The sequence below is a fragment of the Rhinatrema bivittatum genome, chromosome 6 (genome assembly GCF_901001135.1).
Source record: "Rhinatrema bivittatum chromosome 6, aRhiBiv1.1, whole genome shotgun sequence".
Lineage (NCBI taxonomy): Eukaryota > Metazoa > Chordata > Amphibia > Gymnophiona > Rhinatrematidae > Rhinatrema > Rhinatrema bivittatum.
Genome location: NC_042620.1, coordinates 265,968,857 through 265,994,380, shown reverse-complemented (window position 1 = coordinate 265,994,380; position 25,524 = coordinate 265,968,857). Strand labels below are relative to the sequence as shown.

Sequence of the window (25,524 nt, the reverse complement as noted above, 5' to 3'; positions counted from 1 at the left end):
AGGACCTCAACGCGCGATAAAAGGGGTCTAACGTGCGATCTTTATCCTGTTTCACATTTGTATGCAAATTTGATAATGAGTATGCAAAAGCTAGCTTTTTATGCAAATGAAGGACTCCTACTGCCCATTGCAAAAATTTATTGTACACTAACGCCGGATTTACGTCGGAAATAACACCTTTTTTGTGTGTTAGTGTGTAAAAATAGCTTTTATCATGGCTATAATGGTGACTAATATCAGGAGCACTAAACCAAGACCTTTTCTCATACACACCTACACCGCCCTGCTGGGCCAAAATAAATACCTTTTCTTACCTGCCTTTTCTTTCTAAATCTTCTATCTTGGGGAAGTGTAATAGTACTGGGGAAACTGGCTGCCTTACTATCTCATTTAAGTGATAGAACTGTTATTTGCGCGCACATGTTCACATATATATCAAATAGGGCGTCACCTGTAGGCGCTTTCAGCCTATTTGACACTATGTATGCATGTACGTGCCTATGTTATAATAGCTACTGCTATTGTATTACATACATGCGTACATGCGCACTTGGTATCAAATAAGGTGAAAGTGCCTACATGTGGTGCCCTATTTGATATATTCGAGCACGTGTGCACGCATATCCTGCTTCCATCACATAACTGGGGGGATGTTAAGAATGGGATAGGAGGCTGCAAGGAGGGGAGTTGAGAGGAAACAAGAAGGCGAAAATGGCAAATGTGTGAGTGTTTTTCTGATTTGCCTTTGGAGTACATAAGAGACACTGCACTCTGAAGGTCTGTGTATTTAGTAACTTTGGTTAATAATTTTTACATTAAAAGGGATACACGCCGAAGCCAATGCCAATTTCACCAGTTTGTTCCCAGTTCTCCCAGGCTAGGGATAGGACTTCCAAACCCCCCTAGTTTATTTGTCTTCCTTTCCCACCTGTTAACCCCAATCTGTAAAAGCCCGCTGACTGCCTAGAATTTTTCTTTTCAGACCTACATGCCATCCATAGCACTAGTACGAAGCAGGAGACCCTGGCACGCGCCTGTGCACTTGAGTATATATGCGCACATCTACTGGCCTTCCCCCCACACGCCTACATCCTGCCCCTTTTTTGATACATTCATATGTGTGCATAGTGAGAAATACGCACGTACTCGGCCACCTTTGAAAACCCTTTCTGCATGTACCAGCCTGACTTGTGCATGCATCTCCCGGTTTTGACATGCGACGTGCTATTGCATCACACACCACGATACTGCATCCCGCAACACACAAAATGATCATGGGTTACGATTTTTTCTTACGCAATGCAGAATGTAAAAAATTTGCCTAATCATGCCCCTTTCATATCGCGGCCTCTAACACGCTATATTCCTGTGATAAGCATAGCAATTTGATGAATCTAGGCCTAAGTTATGAAGCTGTGTGCAAGGTCAGTTGTCCTAAATCCAAATGGCTATGGGCCTGATGCAGTGCATGTGTGGCATAATGAAATTCCCTATGCCAACTGGCCCAAAGTGCATGGATCAGTTAACATAAGGAATTTCATGACTCCTAAAAATAACAAATAAACATCCCCTCCCAGCCCCCAATGATATCATACACCTCCCCCTTTCACTTCCCAAACCACCAAACTGCACATAACTGTCCTCTATGCCCCTGATCCCCAAAACAATGTCCTCCCAGACCTTCCACTCAAAGCCCAAGACCATTGTCCTATCTATCCCAACAAAAGTGTTTCCCGGACCACCTGGTGCCCAGGACCAGTGGTTTTCTAACTGCCTAAATCCAGAATCAATGCCGTCCTGACTCCCAATCCCATCACCAAATGTCCTCCTGGACCCCTCCAATCAAAACCAATGTCCTCCTGACCACTCAGTCCCATAACCAATGTTCTGCCATACTATCCCAACACCCTGCAATCCCTCCAGAATCTGTACCATGGAAAGGGGAAGAATGGAGTAGGAGGTGTAAAATGAGAGAATATGAAATTACCCTACACATATTCATTTCCATCAACTCACTCGTTATACCCTTGCACAGTTTGTCCCCTTTACTGCAATTCCATTCTTTTGTTAATACAATTGTCCTGCTTATGAGCTCACTGCTACCCATCACAGGCTAACCACTCTTTTCGCCTATATACTCAATCCACCTTCCTTCCTCCATCACACAATCTGATACACTTCCCTCTACACACTGCTTCACTATCTTCTGTTTCCCAACCTATCCTCTCTACCAGCCATGGTTCCCACATTCCTCCTTGCCTCTGTCTCACTTTTTAGGGCTGTGTCCGAAATCATTAGACAGCCCAGTTCGTTGTCCTTACCTGCCGCAGTGATGAAGGCTGAATAGAGCTCTCGAGGAAGCAGAGGATCAGGCATATCACGGAGAAATTCCTTCAGCAGAGCAGCCACGTCATGGACACTCTGACTGTCATCCAGATACACATCCAGACCTTTGTCAAAGTCCTCCCGAAGCTGAAACCATGGTGAATGGGAGAAAAGTAAACGAAGGAGGAACAGAGAAGTAGGATGCCAGAAGAGAGTGAGTGAGAGCAAAAAAGTCGTGGACAGAGATGGATGTGAAGATGACGCAGAGGCAGAAAAAGACAGATGGGGGAGGGTGAGAAATTGAGAGGAGAAATGGGAAGAGAGTGAGGAGACCGAAAGAAGGGTAAAGTGGTCAGAAACTATTTTTGATAGTGCTATTAATATTTAATTATTAATATTAATCACTCTAGAAGTATAGGGAGGCTTTGAATATTCCATAACGCTATACCTTCTTTAAACAGTGTGAGTTACTTTTGAGTTTGTCTGTAAATATTATTATTATTATTTCTATTTACAGATCGCTTTCTCCAGAAAAAAACCTTGGCGTGATTTGTAGCATGATATAACAATAAATAATACATCATATAAAACACAATATAAAATCAACAATAATAATGTAAGAGCTTGCAGTTTACAAATATCTAAAATCTCACATAAACCTAATCATACGTCTTAAAATTCTAGACAGGTTGTAATAAATAGAGTTAAAAATCAATTCAAGAGCTAAAAACTACATAACCAGAATTCCTAATATAAAAATACTCTAAAATATACCAGGTCCAAAGAATACTCAAGCTGTGATAAGAGCAACTTGGGTAGAATTGATTAAACAAATGTATCTTTATCATTCAGGAAGCCACAGGGAAGAACAACTTTCTAAAGGAGCCAGCCAGGCTCCCAATCATGAAGTCAGGTACTTAGATCTCTTGGTATAAATATCTGCGCTGTTAAAGTAGGCATTTGGATCAGGGGAGAAAACCACAGACCTATACATGGATTTGTTATTACATGTGCAAAGCTCCTACCCTGAAAGCCACATGCAAAATATATCAGGGGCAAAGTAAATGGGCAATTCCTTACCCATGCGCCTCCAGGCAACCTTCAAAAAGCAACCATGTTGCTAGTTTCTCTTTAAAAATTGCCCGCAGGCAGGCATAAAAATACTTGCCTACCTTGCCGCTATGTGGATTATTTTTCATCTGCTTTTTTTTTTTAATTTAATGTTTATTTGCATTTACAACTTACATATCAGAAAATAACACTTGGCTAGATAATCCCGTAAACATAACCCCACAAAGAAAAAAGAAGAAGAAAAAAAATACCATTATCACAGTCCACCAGATAAGGATCCAAAATAGAAAACCAAGGGGCAAAAGCAAAAAGAAAATTAAAATTCAGGGGTCTTCCCTTTTAATATAAGAAATAAGGGAGCCCTGTGAGATATAAACTCCTTATATATATTCTATAATCCAGTATCAAGTTTCTTACGATCTAGGAAACAACGCAATAGAGAGGGTTCAAAAAATGCATATTCAGTTTCGGCACATTTAAGCAAACATTTACCACACTCTTTATATAGTGCCCTCATAATTGCTCTGTTTATACTTTGTAAATTTGACTAAACTGTTGCAGAGACCCCTGGACTCTACTAGATGGCCCTGGTTCCCGGCCCCTGGGTTAGAGAGCTGCAAAGGAGCATCCCATTCACCTCCACCAGAGGACTACTGGAATGGAGAGCTCCTGAGGTACAAGGAGGGGGTCGGGGTGGGTTAGCCTGGGATAGTGTGTGGCAGTTTAGGTTTGGTTTTGAAGGAGACAGAAGTTTAGGTGTGCTCTCCAAGGTTAGGCCCCTTGTCTAGCAAAAGGAAGGGAGAGGCACTGCCCTGCCAGTTCTCTGTTTTGTGGACTGGTAGGACTAGAGAGGGATAGGAAGATTTTCTGCCAGTTTTTTTGGATTTAACAGTATTTTACCTCGGTCTTCCTGGGAGTCTGTATCCCCTGCACAGGTAGTCAGGAGGAAGCTGTATACCTCTTCGCTCAGTTCAAGAAAAGGTTTCAGTGCTTGCTTAAGCAGTAGAAAAAAAAAGGTTTTTTCCAAGTTTGAGTTTTGCCCATTTGAGAGTGAAGGAAGTTATTTTTCTGTCACCCGAGCAGGAAGTTAAGAGCTGTTTCCAAAAGGGACATTTCCTCCTGGAAGGTCTGCATCTATTCAATATGAAGAGGAATTCAAGGGAGAGAAGAGGAGCAGGACACCAGGAGACCCCCCCAATAGAGTTTCCACCCCAGGGCTGCAGAGAACTGTCAGGCTGGAGGTCTGGACTACTCATGGATCTCAGGTATTGCGGGAAAAGGGACATCCACACCTAGGATATCCCTATCTACCACTGGGACACTTATCATTTCCACCCCATGGAGAATAAGCAAGTTCCAAGCCTCTGCCCTGAAAGATATCTCCACAGAGGTAGAGACACTTTAAATCTGTACTCTTATGGGATTGATAAACCTGGATGTAAATGGACATTTCATTTTTTGTCAATCCTAATTCTTTTTCAATCAACCACAGTAAACTTTATTTTGAACACCTGTCTAGTGAGTTTTCAGTGTACCTGTCCTCAAGAGCCATGTGCATGTAATTTTGGGTATAATTGTGTGCATGTAATTTTGCCAGAATAATTTTCAAATCAAACTTGCACTCAGAAGTTTGCTTTGAAAAATTGGTGTAACTTGGGTGCATAACATCCCACAAATGTATGTGGGCTTTTATAAAATATATAAAATTGCCCCTATATTTCATATAGTTTATCTGGATTATGCTAAAGGAAGAAGCGATTTAGAGATACCATTTGTGCGTGGGTAAGAAAATGATTATTGGGGAGGCACAGTGAGCCAATTAATGGCAAACTCCAATTGAAATAAAGTGATAAGTGGGTTTCCAGGGGCAGAGGAGGCAGGTTTGTCTGTTTGGACTGCTTTTATTTAATAGTTTTGTCAGTGATCTAGAGAAAGGAATATGAAGTAATAGTGTCCTTTTTCACATGATACCAAACTTTGCCTGGTCCCCTCACAGGAAAGCTTCCAGGAAAGACATAGGTGGGACCCAGGAACGAAGTTGGCCAGGCATTGAAGAGGGAAGGAGGAGCGAAAGACTGAGACCAGCGTTGCAAACCAAAAGTAGTCTTAGGAGGAGAAGGGAAAGTGGAAACATCACTCATTCCTGAACAAGTTCTTGGAGAAGTGATTTCATAGAGGACATTATTTGGAGGAAGAAGTATGCCTGCCAGAGAGAGGTCCTATAAGAGCTCCTGTCTGACACAAAAGATCAATCAGAAGCCCCACCGACTGACAGAAGCTGCTGAGAGAAGGACAGCTGCCCCATCAACTGGTACTGGGGAAAGACCCAGGTGAGAAATGGTCCCTGTCCCAGGGAGCAGACCTGTTTGAGAGAGAGTGGAATTTGCTGAAGGAGAATGAAGGAGAATGAATTTGTTTTTGTACTCTTCAAAAACAGTTTGCCATGTTGTACATTATTCACTAAGGAGCGGATTTTAAAAGGAGCGCGAATAGCCTACTTTTGTTTGCGCTCCTTTGCCCTCCCCTCACCTTCCCCTCACCTTCCCCTCCCTTCCCCTACCTAACCCACCTGCCCGGCCCTGTCTAAACCCCCCCCCTTACCTTTGTCGGGGGATTTACGCCTCCCTCCGGGAGGCGTAAATCCCCGCGCGCCAGCGGGCCTCTTGCGCGCCGGGCCGCGACCTGGGGGCGGGTACGGAGGGCGCGGCCACGCCCCCGGACCGCCCCGGGCCGTAGCCACACCCCCGTACCCGCCCCCAAAATGCTGCCGACACGCCCCCGAAACGCCGCGACGACCGGGCCCGCCCCCCGACACGCCCCCCTCGGAGAACCCCGGGACTTACGCGAGTCCCGGGGCTCTGCGCGCGCCGGTAGGCCTATGTAAAATAGGCTTCCCGGCGCGCAGGGCCCGGCTCGCCTAAATCCGCCCGGTTTTGGGCGGATTTAGGCAAGCAGGGCTCTGAAAATCCGCCCCTATGTGTCCATCTTCATAAAAGAACTTAATTTTTTTAACAACAACATCTAGGAGTCTGTATGGTGATTTAGTATTGCTTGGACCAATTAGTGAAGGAGCCCCAGTAAGAATAAACCCTAAGAGCCTTGAAAAGGAGACCTTCCCCCCCCCCCCCTCACCCATGTGGGAACCGTTTGAGGTCCTGGGGTTGGGCCTGGTCCATGAGCCTCCCTGTGAGCTTCTATGCCCAGGACTAGATTGTGGCAGAGGCCACACACTGAAGTAATAAACAAAAATAAAATGGAATCGTTTTAGGCCGAGGGGAAATAGATGCCATCATTGTCAGAAAAAAAAGAGATTATTTACTCAAAGAGTGATGAAACTATGCTGTCAGAGCAATGCTGGAAGCCATCGGGTGCAGTTCGAAAGTACCATGATCCCAACGGCAATAAGGGGATTGAAAGCACGTTGGGTGTGGTGGGATGGTTTAGGGTTGGAATGGAGGGGGAAGGAAAGAGGGGGCTAAAGATGCTGTTTTTTGGCAAACTGTTGGAAGTGGGGACTGCCAAGTGGCTTCAGAGCACCAACACTTTAAAAAAACTGTTTGGAAGGGTTTTAGGTGAGACTGGTGGGATTTCAGGCCAACAGGGCCCATTTTTTGGGATGAGAGTTGAAGTTGGGAGCTCGGGCCTGTAAATCTAATTTTTATTTTTAATAGCAGAATCTCCACTTAACCAGCCATAGCTGGTTAGGTTTCAAAGCTACATATAGCGGGACATGTACTCCAAAGATTATCCATGATAACTTATCTGGCTAACATTTGCTGGATAATTTATCTGTTATCTGTGTTTTTATATATTGGCCTCTCTAGTCTGTGAAATTTGGGAATTTGCAAAAAGAAAATGTGGGGTGGAGCTGAATATCCCTGACACTGAGCCTAATCTCCTTTCATGAGAAAAACTGCCACAGACAAACTATCTCCAGATGTTCAGCTATTTATATGCCTCTGGAATTTTGCAGCAGATTAAAAGTCAGTATTCTCTTTTCAATTTTCCTTTTCACTCTTGATCTCTGTTTTTGTATCATTCAGTCTTCACCTAATGCCAGAAAAACAAAACAGTATTCATAAAATAGTTTTATGGACAGAAGTATGGTTGTTTTAAGATATTTTATCAGTCTTAGGAGATGATGAAGATCTCATATTTTATTCAAAATGTCCCAACCATTTAATTCTCAACACTTGAACATATTGTTGAAAGTACTGTTCCCCCAGACATCAAGCACCAGCCCAAACCCCACAAACACTGTCCCAAAGTTCTGGACATCGTCCCAAAGCTGTGCAGGCACTATTCCAAAGCTCCGCAGATTGTTCCAAAGACCCTGACACTTCCTATGCCAAAACCCCCCAGATGCCATCTAAAAGCCTCTGAACAATAATCATAACTTCTGAGTAGGAGTACTGGCTCTAACACTTTTTTTTTTCTGCAATCCCTGCTGGAGTACATAAAATAAAAGGAGTGTCTGCTCCTGGGTTTCGGAATCTGATACCAGTTTCTATGAGTCCAAGAAACCACAAAAATGGTCGAGCAGATAGTAAGTGGACCTGGCTCAGAGGCAAGGGCTGTATTCTCTCATGATGGACAGGGAAAATTACAGTTTCTTCCCTTCCCCTCTGTGACTATTTGACTTCACCACTCTTTTCTTCCTTTACTGTCAGACTCACACTTCAAACTCATGCCCTGGGATTAAGAAATAAAGTCTCATTCAAAGGGTATCTTTACAAATCAGAAAAAAAAAACTTTTATTCATCTGGGGTAATCAGCAGTCAATATACAATAAAGAAAACACCTAAAAAGGATGAATCACAGGAATCAACAGCAGAGATGAACAGAAAAAAAAACCCCCAAATATACTTTTACCGTTTGTCTTCCTCTATTACAACTTCCAGATCTGATTCTTAAACATCCTCAGTCTGTCTTCAAGCAAGATACAGTATTATCAGTACTTGCATCTCTTCACATTATTCTTCTCAACAGTACCTCTCATGAAAATTCCTTTAGCATTCCCACAAGAATGTTTTGATCCTTAAGCCCCACTAGGTGCAATTGGGAACTTCCTAGGAGTCAAGTGATAGTACATTGGCTTTCATAGGGGCCGACAGTTCCTAAGAGAATTTCCGTTGATCACCAGAAACAAATCCCAAGTCTTACTGCAAGAAATATAAGCAGCCTGCATGCCCACTCTATCACAGACACAGCGCACATTCCCCCTAGATGTCCATGGTCAAACCCTTACTTAAAGAAGCAGTCAAATAACCTATCATACTCTTCAACAACAGTAGAAATCACCATTAACTCAGATAGAGAAAAAAAGAACACTTTCACTATTGATATAGGACCTGATTTAGGGCCTGGGCCACACAAGTTAATGTCATCCCATCAAATTCTAGGACATACTATAAAGGTGGGGGTCAGGGGTTTGGCTACCTATAATAGAATGAAAGATAATGCGGGTAACAAATGTTTTAAACTATGGGTGTGATATGGAGCATGATGTTCAATAGTTCAGCATGGATAATGTTTAGCCAGAGACTGTGTTAATAAAGTTGTCAGCAAAGGTTATTGGCACCAGAGGACACCCTGGAAAATAATAAAAATGTTCATTGTTCCTGTTATACTGTGTGGTCGACTATTTCTGGGATGGGACCTAGTTATACCTAAATAACCAATACATTACCATCTATAATGTGATAATGCTGGACACACATCTAATGGGGAGCTAGTTAGGTTCATTGATTTCATAATACCCAAGATTTCCTAATTGTTTACTTCTGAAAAGGCATTAAGTACTTCCCTCAAATATCATAAAGGCTCCTTCCGAACAGACCCTGTGCTTCTGGTAGCAAAGAGTCTCAAGTTGTCTGTACTTTGTTATCTAACTGGATTAAAACTTTTTGCAATCTTGTACAGATGTAAGCTCCTCCTTAAGCTACACCAGTGACATTTAATTAGGCTCTTTTTTTAAATGAAATAGATGTTTGGGGCAATTCTTGGGAATCTGTAAGGATCCAGATAAATAATTTGTTTTTGCCTTCCTAAAAGCATATTTAAATATATCAAAGTCGCTTACCTGTAACAGGTGTTCTCTGAGGACAGCAGGATGTAAGTCCTCACATGGGGGTGACATCATCCGATCTAGCCTGGGGTGCAGATTTTACGTAAAAGCTTCTAGAAGCTTTAAGGATGCTCATCTGAGCATGTGTGGCCTGACCCGCCTCACCACCCCATGCGGGGCCTCCTCAGTCCATGCAAGAGCTAAAAAAGAGAACTTAGAAAAACCAAGTCCAAGAGGAGGCAAGTGGGTCTCATGAAGACTTATATCCTTCTGATATTCGGAGAACATCTCACAGGTAAGCAACTTTGTTTTCCCTGTGGACAAGCAAGATACTAAGTTCTCACACACGGTGAATCCCTAGCTATATACTGCCTTGGATGGAAAAGGGTAAAATAAACTCAGAAAAATAGTGCCAACAGGCAAAATCTATTATTGGTGGCAACAAGCCATTTTATTATTTTCTGGGGGGTTTTTCCCCTGGGGGCAGCCTGGAAAACAAGATAATGATGGGCCCTATTCATTTATGTACTTACTTTAAAACAGAGAAACTGCCTTCTGAACAATGCCAATCAAAGCGGTGTACAAAAATAAAAGTTAATACAGTACGATCAAAGCCCTAGTGGGGATGGAGTTGGTTCCTACATCTCAGAGATACTCCACACTGTCCGCAGGACAAACTCATTAAATTTACTGTCATATCGGGAGTCCCTGCATAAGCAATAATGAGATGTGAAAACGTGGAGGGAATCCTTCATTGCAGCCTTGCAGACCTCCTCCAAGGAAACCAGTTTTAAATTCGCCACCAAGGCCACTATGGCCCTGACATTGAGCCTTGACATGTCCTACTGGATTCAGCCCTGTTAGGATTTGTGGGTTTCATGGACCCTTGGCCCGGGGTAATGGTTGTTACAGCCTGAGGGGTGGAGTCACACAGGCCCACACCGTTGGGAGGCGAGGTCAGCTGTAGCAGGGAACAAGGTAGTAGTGCAGTGGAGAGAACGTCCTGCGTCACTACCACATGATCGCAGACAAGCCCAGAACAGTGCCTTGAGGCAGACCCCGAGGAGCGGAGAGTGCAAGGACAGGGTCTCCTGTAGGTGAGTTGCAGAGAGTGTCCCAAGGGGCGGGACAGCGTAGTGATCAGAGTTTCTGGTATGATGACACAGGGGCTGCCCCGAGGAGCGGGGAAACGCAGAGTCAGTCTTGGCTGTAGTGATGTAGGCTGCCCTGAGGAGCGGGGAAAGCGCAAAGTCAATCTTGGCAGTAGTGAAGTAGGCTACCCCGCGATGCGGGGGAGCTGGAGTAAGTCACTCGTATAGAGACGTAGGCACTGCCCCGAGGAGCGGGGAAGTGTGGAGCATGTCACTGATGTAGAGACGTAGACACTGCCCCGAGGAGCGGGAAGCACGGAGCAAGTCACTGCTGCAGAGACAGAGGCACTGCCCTGAGAAGCGAGGAAGTGCGAGGCAAGTCGCTGGTGCAAGGCAGTTCTCAAGGCAACTCCAAGGAGTGGGGTGGCCAGTAGGCAGAACCTCTGGAGAGGCGCAGGGACCACCCCGAGGAGCAGGGAGGTCTTGAGACGTCTCCCAAGGAGGCGCACGTAGGGCCCCCTAGGAGCGGGTACAAGCCAGAGTCCAGAACTGCAGGTAGAGATCCGAGTCCGACACCGACATCCGAGGAGACAGGAACAAGCACCAGTAGCGAAGGAGCTCGTTGCCAAGTCAATTAGCGTAGGGCCAGGAAGGTGCTTATAGACCCCAGCTTGTGAAGGTCATCAATCGGGAACGCCCCTGAGGTTCCTGCCATAGCGTCTTCAAAGAGAGGCTCAATGGCACACGCGCGCGTAGGAAGGCTCAGTGGAGGCATGGAGGTCAGCAGCGGCCCAGCCACCATGAGAGGTCTCGGGAAGCAGATGGCATGCTGCAGCAGCGGCTAGCCACAGCCGCGAGTTCGCCTGGAGAAAAGAGCAGGGCCGCATATGATGTGAGTTGAGTATGATGTGAGTTGAGTCGGCCGCGGCAGTCTGCGGCCAACGGTCATAACAAGCCCTTTCTGGGCATAAAGAAGAAAATGCAATCTTCTAGCCAATTAGAAAGGGTGTGCTTGGCAACAACAATTCCAGGTCTGTTGTGGTCAAATAAAACAAAAAGCTAGGTGGACTTTCTAAGGGTTTCAGTCTGCTCCAGATAGAAGGCCAAACTATGCAACACTTGTTCACCTTTTTGGGCATAAGAGCTAGGAAAGAATGTTGGAAGGGCAAATGATTGCTTAAGATAGAAGTCTGGCACTACCTTTGACAGAAACGTAGAAGGCATACACAGAACCACCCTGTTAAAAATCTGAGGGTTCAATATTTAAAAAAATGTGTCTGGCTAATTCCCAAACTATAGGATTTAAAAATCTCACTGGTTTGACCTCCCCAGACTTAGCCAGAAAGATTTTTAGTTGGCTTAAAGCTTATTTGGTTAAGGGATGGACAATATGTAGGTGTTCTGGGGAAGAGCAGCACAATCTGGCTAAGGTCTGGATTTATCAAAATGCGATAAGTATCGCATGTGATAGCAAAATGGGTGTGATTTATGCTAATTTACAATTTATCACAATTTGTGCTATTTAGCTATGTGAAGAGCTAAGTTAGTGCACATTGCGCTAACCTTTTCAGACTTTGCAATAAGTGCCAGACCTGATGTATTTCCTACATTCAACCACTGGGGGACAAGAAAGAAAGAGAGAGAGAAAGAGAGAGAGAGCGAGCCTAGCCATAGTGTCCTCTCCCTAGATAGGTATTTGTATCCCTATAGTAGGCCCACCTAGTAACTCGAAGTGAGGGTTAGGTATTGGTGTAGGGGGTTAGGGGCCACTTTGACATTCAATGTGAGACGTAAAGATGGCCGGCGCCATCTTTACTCATCAGCCCCTATTATAGGGGGCTGATGAGTAAAGATGGCCGGCGCCATCTTTAAAGATGGCGCCGGCCATCCAGTGCTCCTACCATGTGACAGGGGCCGGCCAATGGCACGGATACCCTGTCACATGGTAAGGGCAAAGGGGCATCAGCGCCATTTTTTTTTAGAACAGCTGATGCCTGGGAACGGGAAATCTCTCCCCGAGGCCCCCCTGGATCTCTCCTCTCCCCGAGGCCCCCCTGGATCTCTCCCCGAGGCCCCCCGAGGCCCCCCTGGACCACCAGGTAATTTTAAAAGGTTTTGGGGGGGTCGGGAGGGGGGGGTCGATTTAAAGGGTCGGGTGGGGTTTTTTTTTTAGCGGCGCGGGCCTCCCTAAAAAAAAAATTAGCGATGTGAATTGGAATCGGAAAACAATTCCAATTCACATATCTTAACGATCAGATTCCCCCCCCCCCAGACGAATCTGATCGTTAAGACGATCTGGCACACGATTCACATCTCTAATACCAAGATCTGCAACAGGTTAGACACACCGGAAGAGGTGGAGAGAGTGAGAAGTGATTTAAGAAAACTAGAGGAATGGTCTAAAACATGGCAGCTGATCTTCAATGCAAAGAAGTGCAGAGTCATGCATCTGGGGAGTGGGAACCCAAAGGAATTGTATGTTTTAGGGGGCGAAGAGCTGATGAGTACGGAGCAAGAGAGGGACCTATGGGTCATAGTGTCTAGCAATCTAAAGATGGGTAAACAGTGTGACAAGGCGATTGCTAAAGCCAGATGAATGATGGGCTGCATAGAAAGAGGAATATCTAGCAAGAAAAAAGAGGTGATAATTCCATTGTACAGATCCTTGGTGAGACCCAACCTAGAGTACTGTGTTCAGTTCTGGAGTCCATATCTCAAGAGGGACTGAGATAGGTTGGAGGCGGTTCAGAGAATGGCGACCAAAATGGTGGGAGGCCTCTATCACATGACCTATGAGGTTAGGTTGAAGGCCCTAAATATGTACACCCTGGAAGAAAGGAAGCACAGAGAGGACATGATACAGACCTTCAGATACATGAAAGATATAAACGATGTTCAACTAAAAACAAACCTCTTCTACTTGAAAGATATAAAGAAAACAAGGGGTCACGATATGAAACTGCAAGGAGGAAAACTCAAATTGAATGTCAGGAAATATTTCTTCATGGAGAGGGTGGTGGACGTCTGGAATGCCCGACTGGAGGAGATGGTGAGAAAGAAGGCAATAAAGGACTTCAAAAAGGCATAGGATAAATTATGTGGATCCTTACGGAGACAAATCCAGGAGTCAGGGGGAATAGCAGTAACAATAGGGAGGAAGTAAACGGGAAATAGTAAAGAAGAAAGGGTAGGACATCAAAGCAAAAAATGAACGGGATACACTGTGGCTCCCTTAGGAGCTAAAGCTAAGCGACTTGGGGGTTAGCAGTAACAATTAAATGACACTGGGTAAGAAGGTATAACCTTAGTGACAATGAAAGAACCCAGGCTAAAGGTCTGTGGTTCAAATTCAAAACAAGATTGTGGGGCAGACTTGTTGGGCCATCTGGCCTTTTTCTGCCATCAATTCTGTTTCTATGTTTAAGAAGTGTTTTAAGACTTATTCAGCTAAGTAGTGGCTTTGCTGTTACTTAGTTGGATAAATCTGGGCTTATCTGGATAACTGCCACTACTTAGCCAGATATGTAGGAACTTATAAGCGCAATATGTATTTGTGCTTTTTTTTCACATGTGTATGAATGTTGCAGGGTACATATCTGCATATTTTATAACCTGGACATATCATATACATGCAAGTTATAAAATATAGGAGTAGATTCTCGCACACTCATATACTCACGTATATTTGGGTGCGCGTGGCTGTTTGAAAATTATCTTGTATGTGTGTGTGAGAGAGTGAGAGAGAGAGAGAAAGAGAGAGGGTATGTGTGCATGTGTGTGTGAGAGAGAAACGATGCGTCTGAGAGCATATATGTGACAGAGCCTGTGCATACGTGTGTGTGTGTGTGTGAGAGAAAGAAAATGTGTGAGAAAATGTACGTGTGCCTGTGAGAAAAATACGATAAAGTGTGCGTCCCCCTCCCCTCATGCCATAACGATCTCAGTGACTAGAAATCAAAAGGTCCCAGATATAGACAGAGGAAGATTTTTTTTTTAATCCTTATTAGCTGTAATTATTATGGGCTGGATTTTAAAAAGGTTACGCGAGCCGGGCCTATTTTAAAAAGGCCCGGCAATGCGCGTAAAGCCCCGGGACGCGTGTAAGTCCCGGGGCTTTACTAAAGGGGCGGTCTGAGGGTGGGGCGGGGGCGGGGCCAGAGGCAGGCGCAAAAGGTAAGATACAAATTTTGGTAGGGGTTAGAGTAGGGCTGGGGGGGGAAGATAGGGGAAGGGGTGGGAAGGTCAAGTTAGAGGGGAGGGAACAGGGGGAAGGCAGCGCGGCTTGGCATGCGCAAGGTGCACAATTGTGCACCCCCTTGCACGCACTGACCCTGACTTTATAATTTGCGCATGCAAGTTATAATATCGGGCGTATATGTGCATCTGCCGGGTAGCGCGCACATATGTGCGCCATGCGCGCTCCTTTTAAAATCTACCCCTATGTGTTACACGTCTGCTATATTGAAATATTTTATTGGTGTTTGGGAAATATTAAAACAAATTTATGTGAGTTTTTAAGAATCAACTTTTCATTACTCAGCACTAACTTGCTAAACAAAATGAACATATAAATGCCATATATATAACAATACCATAAGTTGAGAAAATAAGAATTTTTCCCTCATTTTACCCTATTAGCAACAATAAATCATCACAACTTAAAAAGAAATCAAACCAGTTCAGGAAAAGTACTACTGATTACCACCATAGAAGAAATATGAGTCATATGAGTCAAAAATAGAAGAGAAAAAAACAAAACAAAACAGAGGTAATGTATGCAGAACATTATCAAGTCAATGAGAGAGAAGCATCATTCATTTATTCGTCAGTTTCTGATATTTATTTGGCAAAGCTTTAACATAAGGAGTCCAGATATGAAAGAAGACTGCATAATTCTTGGAAGATTTCATGAGGGTTGAATTATGTTCCATATTGACAAAATCAGCAATATAATTCGACCATTCCAGGAAGGCAGGAGCAAAATATTTCAAGGAATTGCAAAGAATAAATTTCTTTGTAATTAAAAAAGGCCTTGACCAAAAATAGTCTATGATATTTACCAACCAGAATATGACAATCTAAGTAGTTTAATATATAGAATTCTGGGAATAAAATAATAGCTTTCCCTGTTACCACTACTAGATGATGAGCACAATTTTTCAAAACCAATTGTATCTCAAAAGAGGCCCATAAATAGCGAAATCAGGTACCTTTGGCTCCACATTTTAAGCAGGCATCACATTTAGTCAGACCCATTTGTTAAGTTCTCAGTGATGTAACCATTATTCTATGAAATGTACAAAACTGTAATTCATGAAAACCCACACTATGAGATAACTTTGCCTTAGAAATAATACTTTGAGATATAACTTTAGGTTGAAGATTAGAATTACAGTCACCTCATCACACATCTGCCAAAGCTATTACATTGTGGGATTTCATATTAATCAAAAATTTATAGGGGGGCAAGATGGCGGCGTGAACAGGTCACTGAAACGCTGGGCTGCAAATCTTAAAGATTTTCTTCAAAGATGCCTGCTAAAAGAAAAGGGAAACTCAGAGTTTACCCCTCGGAACCGGAGCCTCCAGTTACGCAGCGGCTCATAACATCGTTTGTACCTGTGAAGGGAATAGAAACGGGGGGAGAAGCCTCCGCTGCGGGAGCCGGCGAGGGAGCGCCGGTTTCGCTGGTGGAAATCACTCTCAGACCTCCGGATCCTCGTGTGCCTTCGATTGCAGCTTCTCCCGACTTCCCTCTGACTGCCGGGTTGCGGAGCAATGTCACGGCCCCTGCGACTCCGACAGGAGGGGGCCAGAGAGGAGGTGAAACCGTGGCTCAGACACAGCCTACAGAACTCCTGGAGACTTCGGGAGCTGAAGGGTTAACTTCAGTGCCTCCTATGTCGACACCGACAACGTTGGAGAGGGAGCTGGAAGCTTTGGAAGGAGCTACGGCAGGAGGGAGGAAGGAGACGCTGGCTGGACTATCAACGGTGGTGAAAGTGGGTGAGTCATTCCAGCGCCCCCATTTTCAAATGCCCCCTAAGCCAGCTACAGTTACGCTGGACGCAATCTGGGACCTAGTCGCAGCATTAGGGAATTCAATGGGAGATTACAACAATAAATTGGACCTCTTAGGTCAAAAAATGGAATCCCAAGAAACTCAGATAAGAGAGATGAAAATGCGTTTCGAGTCAATGGAAACAGGTTTGCAGAGGTCCCAAGACTGTAATGCAAAAATGATAAAAGATCTTAATATTGTGTCTCACAGGTTGGAACATCTGGAAAATTACACGAGACATTTAAATTTGTGCCTATTAAATTTTCCCAAGATTGTGGGTGAATCTCCTAATGTTACCTTGAAAAAATATTTCTTGGAGATTTTGAAATTTGAAGAGGGAGGTATTCCCTGTATAACTAAGCTTTTCTTCTTACCTATTACTGCAAAAAATAGAGATGAATTTCAAAATCGTGCAACAGCTGTGGGGAATTTGACACACATTTTCTTGAGGATTCCTCATCTGAGTTTTATGAATGTGCAATGTTAATGGTTTCATTTGTGACAGAATGCGATGTGAGCGAGGTCATGAAGAGATACTTTAGGAATATAGAAGTTCCTTTTCGAGGTCTTCAGATACATATGTATCCTGACTTCACTCGGGTTACGCAGGATAGGAGGCGAGATTTCCTATCTTTGAGAGCTCAGATTGTGTCTATGGGTTTCTCTTGCAAGTGTGTTGTGAAGTCTACATCGGAATGTTTTGTGTTTTTCTTTCCTGAGCAGCTGAAATCCTTTATTAATGCTAGGAGGGTTATTATAACCTCCATAAATGGTGCTAGGTCAGAGGACCATTACGTATATATGATTCTCTTCTGTAATACACGTTAATGCCTTTACATGCAATGTATTTTTTTTCTTGCAAATTTCTCTCCTTTGATTTTGCTGCGCTTCCTGGCCGAGTACGCTCCGCAGCCAGGCCTGCCTACCTCGCTACACCTTCTACCAGCTCCGGGCACATCCCCTCCATGGCCGCTTCCAGCTCGCGGCGTCTTCGATTCCCCCTGTGCTCCTGCTCCGGACCAGGTCTCACGGTGGGGCTCAGCGTCCTCCATGGCATCGGCCCCGCCCCTAGGCACGCGTGTGTGGACTGCCCGGCCTTTTAAAGGGCCAGGGGCAGAAACCAGCTCCGCGGCGCACCCTGATTGATCACTGCTTAAAAGGAAAGTGATCTGACCCCACTTCCTTGCCTTGGCAATCGGGTCGATCACATTGTGATAGCAAGTTTGCCTTCCAGTCTCTTGTTCCAGGCTTCCATTCCAGCGTCTTGTTCCAGCGTCCTCCTGTTCCTTCGTCTTCCCAGGTAATACCATTCGGACTGTCTTCTCGGTACTGACCTCTGCCTGTTTCCTCAACTACGTCTGAACGCTGCCCGGAACTGACCTCTGCCTGTCCACTGACCTTGTCTGACCACTGCCTGGAACCTGACCTTTGCCTGACTGACCATCCACGGACTGACCACTGGTATTGACTCCTGCTTTGGCTGACCACGCTATTCTTGACTCTGACCTTGATCTTTGCTCTTCATTCAGAAACTCTGTTCTGGCCTTCTCTGGCTCCTGGACTTCCTAACCTGAACATTGACCGTGCACCCTTGTTCGTGGTGGGCACACCCCCGAACTTTATCTCTTGAAGATCCTGCGAGGCCCACCTAAGACCAGGCGGCCCGGGTAACCAAGGGCTCAACCTGAGGTAACCTTGGGTTGCTATTAGAGGCTAGCTGTAGCTTCACCATCTCCTCCTGTGCTCCGCCTCCTGGTGGCAGGCGCTCTCTGGGTCCGACCAGGGAGCCTACCAATCCTGCACCAGGCCAAGGGTCCACCTCCCGGCATAACAGATTTCACCCCCCCCCCCCCCCCCCCCAATTGATGTTGCTTTAAAGAGGAATGCATGGATTTGGGTATCTGTTTGTAATTATTTTGTTTCACATTTAAGAATGCATTTCTATTTTCAACATGTGAGAAATATCTTGATGTATATTGTTAAAATGATAAAAAAAAATTTATAAAATTGTTGCGATGGAAAAAGTACTGCGTTCAAAAAAACATAATTCAAAATAGTACCTCACTTTCAGAGTCCTTTGCAAGTTATTTTCAGTCTAAAACTACTGATTTATGTACAAAATTGCCTGTGTACACCTCTCCAGCCCCTCAGTTCCCTAATCCTCAATCCACCCCTTGGTCAGAATTTGAGTACATTTCACATCCGGATGTAGAACAGATAATTACTTCGTTGAACTCTTCAAATGTCCTCTCACTCTACATTTTACTGACCTTTTGAAAGTCATCTTTATATGTATTCATAGAACCAGTCCCCAAAAGTAAATCATTGTATGTCCCCTAGTCTTTTGACTCTTTGAAAAAGTAAACAATTGAATAATGTTTACTTGTTCCACTCCTCTCATTTTATAGATCTCTATCATGTCTCCCCTCAACCATCTCTTCTCCAGGCTGAAGAATCCTAACCTCTGTAGCCTTTCCTCATAGGGGAATCGGCTGCACTCAGTTAACCCAGTTTAAGGATAATCATTCAATTCTGAACCAATACCAATTTGGTTTCAGAAAGTATCATAATACAGAAACTCTCCTACTTTCCAGCACAAACGTCATTCAACTCGGGTACATCTTATGTACTAATTTTTCTGTATATTAGTTCTGCCTTTGACACCCTGAACCACGATATTCTCCTCTCTTATCTTTCTGCTATTGGGCTGTCTGGTACTGTTCTTTCCTGGTTTGGGTCCTATCTTACTGACAGAACACAGCAACTGAGGATAACCAACAAAACTTCTTGATTCCCCATCACACCTGGTGTCCTGCAGGGCTCGGTACTCTCAGCAGCCCTGTTTAACATTTTATATTGCACCTGTATCACGCCTTTTGTTTATTTTTGGTCTAACTTACAGAATTTTTGCAGACAATATCCAATCCTTCTTTCCTACCAAGGTTTCATGGCCATCCACTTCTCAGTACGTTTTCCTCTGTCTTTCTTCCATCAAAGCATGGTTAAATTACAACTTAACCTCAAAAAGATTCTAGGTCGTACCATCCCACATGATATTCCTACACTACTACAATTCGACTGTCAATCCATACCAATTGTTAAAATTGCTCGCAATTTTGGCATACTGCTGAACTTCACCCTCTCTATGCGTGCCCGCATGGTTGTAAGCTCCTCATTTTTCAAATTATGCCTTCTTTGCCACCTTAAACCTCTGCTAGGACTGAACTGTAATCATTAATTATCACTTCTGTAGACTACTGTAATGCCCTATACTATGGCCTTCCTCACTCTACTCTCAGGCCAATACAGAGAGTCCAAAATTCTGCCTCACGCCTTCGTAGTAGTACCAAGAATAGAGAACATATCACACCAATTCCTCAATTTTTGCATTGGCTCCCTATTCAGTTCCACATTCAATATAAACTTACATCCATAATACATTACCTCATACATCATGTTACCTCCCTGTGGATCAGTAGCGCTCTCAAATTCTACAGTCCGACAAAAACACTGTTCAACTTCCCAATTACTCCTGGAAATTCCCCTCCCTCCATACCGCGATTAGCAATCATACGTGAAACAGCCTTATCACTTGCCAGCCCGACCCTCTGGAATTCTCTTCTACAGAATTTGCGCACCCAACCCAAAAGAATTCAATAAGGCTCTAAAACCACACTTGTTTGTAGCTGCTTTCACCCTTAGCTCTACTACCAGCCAGCCACCTCCCCAGTCATAGTTTTCCAAATTATGCCCCTTTATTAATGCTCAGCCGGCATTTGTACAATGCAGTCCTATGATATCTTGTTTTATTTGTCATGATTAATTGTTTTTAAGCTTTATTTGTGTTATGTTCCCTGCCCCGAACTTTGAAGGGTGCAGGCTATAAATATTTTTAAATAAATAAATAGGAAGTAAACTGGGATAAAATGAAATTTGTATTTCATTGCTGAAACAATATAGCAATATAATGGCGAATTTGCAAGTATATAAAGAAAAGAAACCCCGCTTTTCAAAAATATTTTCTTTAAGACAAAATTCAAAGGTTTGCAAAATAGTTGTGTTTGGAACCATAAAATCCCTAAGTGTCTTTATCCCCTTAATTGCTAATTTTTAATAAACAGGACACATTTTTGCAGGCGAGAATGCAGGATGACCCATAATTGGCAAGAAAGGGGAAGATGGGGATGACAAAGAAAAATATTTCCTGAGAAATTGCCAAATTTTCCTAGCAGAAGTTATCAGTAAATGTGAAGAGATCTCTGGTTGAGGCTTTGTAGCACAGGCATGCAAAATATATTTTAAATTCAAAGAGAAAACAATTTGCCTGTCAACAGCTAAGTCAGTAACATGAGAATCGAATAACCAGTCTCGTAGAGAATGTAATAAACAAGTCATATTATAAAGCTTAAAATATGGAAACTTTAAACCTCCCTCTCTGATAGGTAATGTCAATCTTGAAATAGTTAATCTGGGTTTTTTCTTTCACCAAATAAATTTAGCACTCAGCTGGCTGAGAAGGATTACATCTTAGTCATCAGGACAATAGGCACCATTTGAAATACATATGACAGCTTAGGAAAAAGTATCATTTTGTTTAAGGCTATTTTACCCATAATGGTTAAAGGGAAATGCATCCAGCTCTCCAGTTTATGAGCAAAAAATATAATAACAGGCAGAATATTAAAGTCATGTGTTTCAGCAGGAGATTTTGTAATTCAAACACCTCGATATTTAATTGCATCACCAGCCCACTTTAATGGAAAATCACCCCAGGTCGGCATCATATTACCTCTAACACTTAAAGCTTCAGATTTGTCCAAGTTAAGTTTAAAACTTGAGAACTGACCATAAGTGTTCAAAAGTTCTAAGGCCACAGGAAAAGAACATTTTGTTTCTCACAGCAATAAAAGAATGTCATCACCATATAATACTGAATTGGTTCACAACAGAGATCCCATGGACTTGTTCATTTTCTAGTTTATGAAATAAAAGATGAATTTACAAAAGACGCTTGCATAAAAAATAGCACGTGTGCATGTAAAATAGCATACATGTGAGTATTTGCTATATTAAAAAGTGCTACATACTAGAGATATGATTCAGCCAAACCTTTCGGTTCAGCCTTTATCAGCCCGCCGTGGGAAATTTAGTTTTCCGAAGTTCAGGCCGATTTTATTTCGTCTGCCCCCGAAACGAAGCCCGAAACATGCCCCAACCCTTCAGATTTAATGAATTACAACGGGGGGGGCTGTAAAAAAAAAAAACCTAAACCCACTACAACCATTCAAATTTAATTAATTGCAACCCCCCACCCTCCCGACCCCCCAAGACTTGCCCAACACCCCCCCCCCCCCAAGACTTAGCGAAAGTCCCTGGTGGTCCAGCGGGGTCCCGGGAGCGATTTCCCCCTCTCGGGCCATCGGCTGCCACTAATCAAAATGGCGCCAATGGCCCTTTGCCCTTACCATGTGACAGGGGCTATCGGTACCATTGGTCGGCCCCTGTTACATGGTAGGAGCAATGGATGGCCCGCACCATTTTTTAAGATGGTGCGGGCCATCTTAAAAAACTGGATGAACTGGAGAAACTTCAGGATGAAGAGCCAAGAGGGTCTTCATGAATTGCAGATGGACTGGGTGAACCAGTAAATTAATTAGTAAAACTGGTTATTTCATCGCCGCAAGCATATTATAAAATCCCGTAACTTAACACGTGTAAAAGCAGACTTACAGGGGGTAAATGCGGCTAAGTAACACGAGTAAAAGCTATTCATGTATCCCTTTAAAATTTGAAGCACAAATACATGGGTATAACATTTGTGTACAGTTTGTACAGTTATATGGCTAAAGTATTGGGGGGGGGGAAGGAAAGAGAAATTTGGTTCAGGGACAACCAACACATTCATTATATGTGCCTTTTTATAAACCATTGTGATGGTTCACGTCCAAACGACGGTATAGAAAAAGTTTTAAATAAATAAATAAACACAAGCCATGACTTTTTTACAGTCTGCGGTACTGATGCTCAGACATTAAGGAAAAAACACAAGACTGCTTCTATGGCCAAGTCCATAAGTAAAGCTCGTCAAGCAAAACTGACTGATGCATGGGGGTAACCTGCACAGTGTGGCAGATACTACCATGGGAAGCTTGCTGGGCAGACTGGATGGACCATTGGTCCTTTCTGTCGTCATTTCTATGTTTCTTTGTAAATTCCGACTTATATGGCTAAGGGCCTGATTTTCTAAGGCTATCGCACGCTTGTGCTACCAGCACAAGCGTGCAATAACTAGAAATCGTAGTGCACGCCTGCGAAGGGGACATCGGGGCAGAGTTGGCCCCGGAAGAGGAGGAGTCGGGGCGTCACCGAGGCCGACTCCGCGAAGACGGCGCAGACAGCGAAAAGGTAAGGAGCCTTTTCACTGCCTATTTCACGCCGAATAACTACACTGCAGCTGTGAGATCACTGCTGGCTAGCGCAGGACCGCCCCCCCTGCCCCCTGTTACCACCGGATTTTCTAAGTTCTGCGAACTTAGAAAATCCGCCCCTAAGTAGCACCTTTGCCACTACCAAGATGTATCCGGCTATGTAGTGCCTTTGCTGCTACTTAGACAGACAAATCTGAACTTTTCTGGATAAGTAGTTCTATTTTTAGACTTATCCAACTGTTGAAAATCCTTATAACAGTTCTGAAATGACTACCCCTGATGCAGAGATTTAATCTTGAAATGCTGGGTTAAATGTTAGATAAGTGCACTTTAAAGATTTTTTATCTGTATTGAGATCATTTTAAAAATTGTGGAGGCCAATGACGAAAAAATAAAATCCAGCGGAGGAGCCAGTCAAGGGGTAACCAAGATCTGGCATCCCCCCAGTCAAGGCCATGGCCAACCCATCTTCAGAATGGGAAGAGCCAAGCTTAGCAAAATTCAAGGAAGACAACTCTCCCTGAGCATCTGAGCAGCGCTGACACAGGTTAGAAGTCACGTCTGGCTGAGAAGCCCTAATATGACAGGCAACATAAATAGAAAGACGCTTAGGCTTCTTGCTTACCAGCACCATCACTGCGGTAAACATGCGTCAGAACGGCTCGTGCTAAAAAATGAAATACGCCCAAAAAATAAGCACCTAGAAGAAAGCGTGACGAGGCGCACGCAAAACCTGTGTGCCATGTTAGGTGCGTAAAAACGTTTATGCTAGGAAAAAGCATGCCCAAAAACCGAGCAAACAACACATGCACAGAGCCAACACATTGTTCACACTAACGGCCTATAGAGGGCAGCAGAACAAAAAAGGCCACTGCTGTCTACCACGCGGCATGCAAGAAAAAAGCCTATGTGCAGGGCCTAGCCTACGGGAGGCTGCTCAACCCACCAGGCTGCCTAGTTCTCCAACCCCAATTGGAGCGGGAACGAAAGTTGGCATGGCACGCCAAGAATGGAGACCGGAGGAAGTCCTGAAACCCCTCTGTCTCTGATTCAGGTAAACTTTCTCCTTTTTTTTTTTTTAAACCTTAACTGAGCTCAGCACTTACTGACTGAGTACAGAACTGATCTCCGGCTATGGAGGGAGAGGGCATCTGCCATCACCGCTGCGCTCGGCCTCCTGCACACGCTGCCTTTCAGCTGAACTAGCAGCTAAGTCCACGCCGGGAAACCCAGCTACCAAACCAAAGCACACCTCTGAGGGACCATGGAAATCGCCTGAGGAATTCTCAACTGGGGGAGGGACCTTTAGGTATCACCGCAGGAGAGCGGGGCTTTCTATTCCTAATTTAGAATTTAAAATTTCTCCTTTCAAAAACCTCAATGGGAAATGCACGTCCACCATCTGCTGGAGATGGAGAATACTGGCAGGCTGGGGTCACTGCAGGATTATATATACTGTGATGTCAACTTGCTCTGTCTCCATCTCCTGGCAGGGGGACATAAATCCACTAATCCTGAGTCAATCTGTCTACACACTAGGAAAAGGGAGATTCTCTAGTGCATCATCTCTGTGGGTGGCTGTAGGTGCTTGAGCAACCCCAATATTGTCTCCTGAACACCTATGAATTGAGAGCTGAGAACTTCATGCTGAAGGGCTGTGAGGGAGGAATTCTGTCTTCCTGCTACTGCTCCCGCCTCCCTCTGCAGCTTATTGGCTGACAGTGGAATGTCTGACCAATGAACTACAGGGGAAGACAAGCACTGCACTTCTGTCTACCAGCTACTGTCTCCTGCCTTCACCTGCAGCCTATATTAGCTATGTAATATCTGGCCAATAGGCTGCAGGGGAGAGCAAACAAGATGTGACTATACCTCTCATACTGCTCCCGCCTCTCCCTGTAGCCTATTGGCTGACTGTGGTCTGACCAATGGGCTGCAGAAGGATTCAACAGCTGCAGTAGTATAGGACACACAGGCTTCCTGAGGTGCAGTGATAGGGATGGCTTCTCACAGTGGGACTGAGAGAGGGCAGAAAAGCTAAGGGTGAAGGTGAGACAGGGGCTGAGTAAACTGCTGGGAGATAGAATGAGGGTAGGTAATGCTGGCTAGAGATGTGAATCAGAACCGGAATCGGCTCGGATTCCGGTTCCGATTCACATCGTGGTGTTTTTTTCGTCCAGCCCGATCGCGGTTTTCTTTATCGGCTGCGCCCGAGCCGATAAACAAAAACCCACCCCGACCGTTTAAAACTAACCCCTTAGCTTCCCCCACCCTCCCGACCCCCCAAAAACTTTTTACAGGTACCTGGTGGTCCAGTGGGGGTCCCGGGAGCGATCTCCAGCTCCCGGGCCGTCCTCCCGGGCCGTCGGTTGCCACTAATCAAAATGGCGCCGATGGCCCTTTGCCCTTACCATGTGACAGGGTATCCGTGCCATTGGCCGGCCCCTGTCACATGGTAGGAGCATTGGATGGCCCGCGCCA

General features: G+C 44.4%; 1 protein-coding gene across 2 annotated transcripts in view; it reads right to left on the bottom strand.

Moving 5' to 3' along the window:
- Positions 1–25,524, bottom strand: part of LOC115094260 (rho GTPase-activating protein 6-like) — a 340,951-nt gene that overhangs the window by 118,506 nt on the left and 196,921 nt on the right. For both annotated transcript variants that reach the window (XM_029607121.1, XM_029607122.1), the window contains exon 7: positions 2,322–2,472. In XM_029607121.1, coding sequence (XP_029462981.1) covers positions 2,322–2,472 — 151 coding nt within the window. The remainder of the gene's footprint in view (positions 1–2,321; positions 2,473–25,524) is intronic.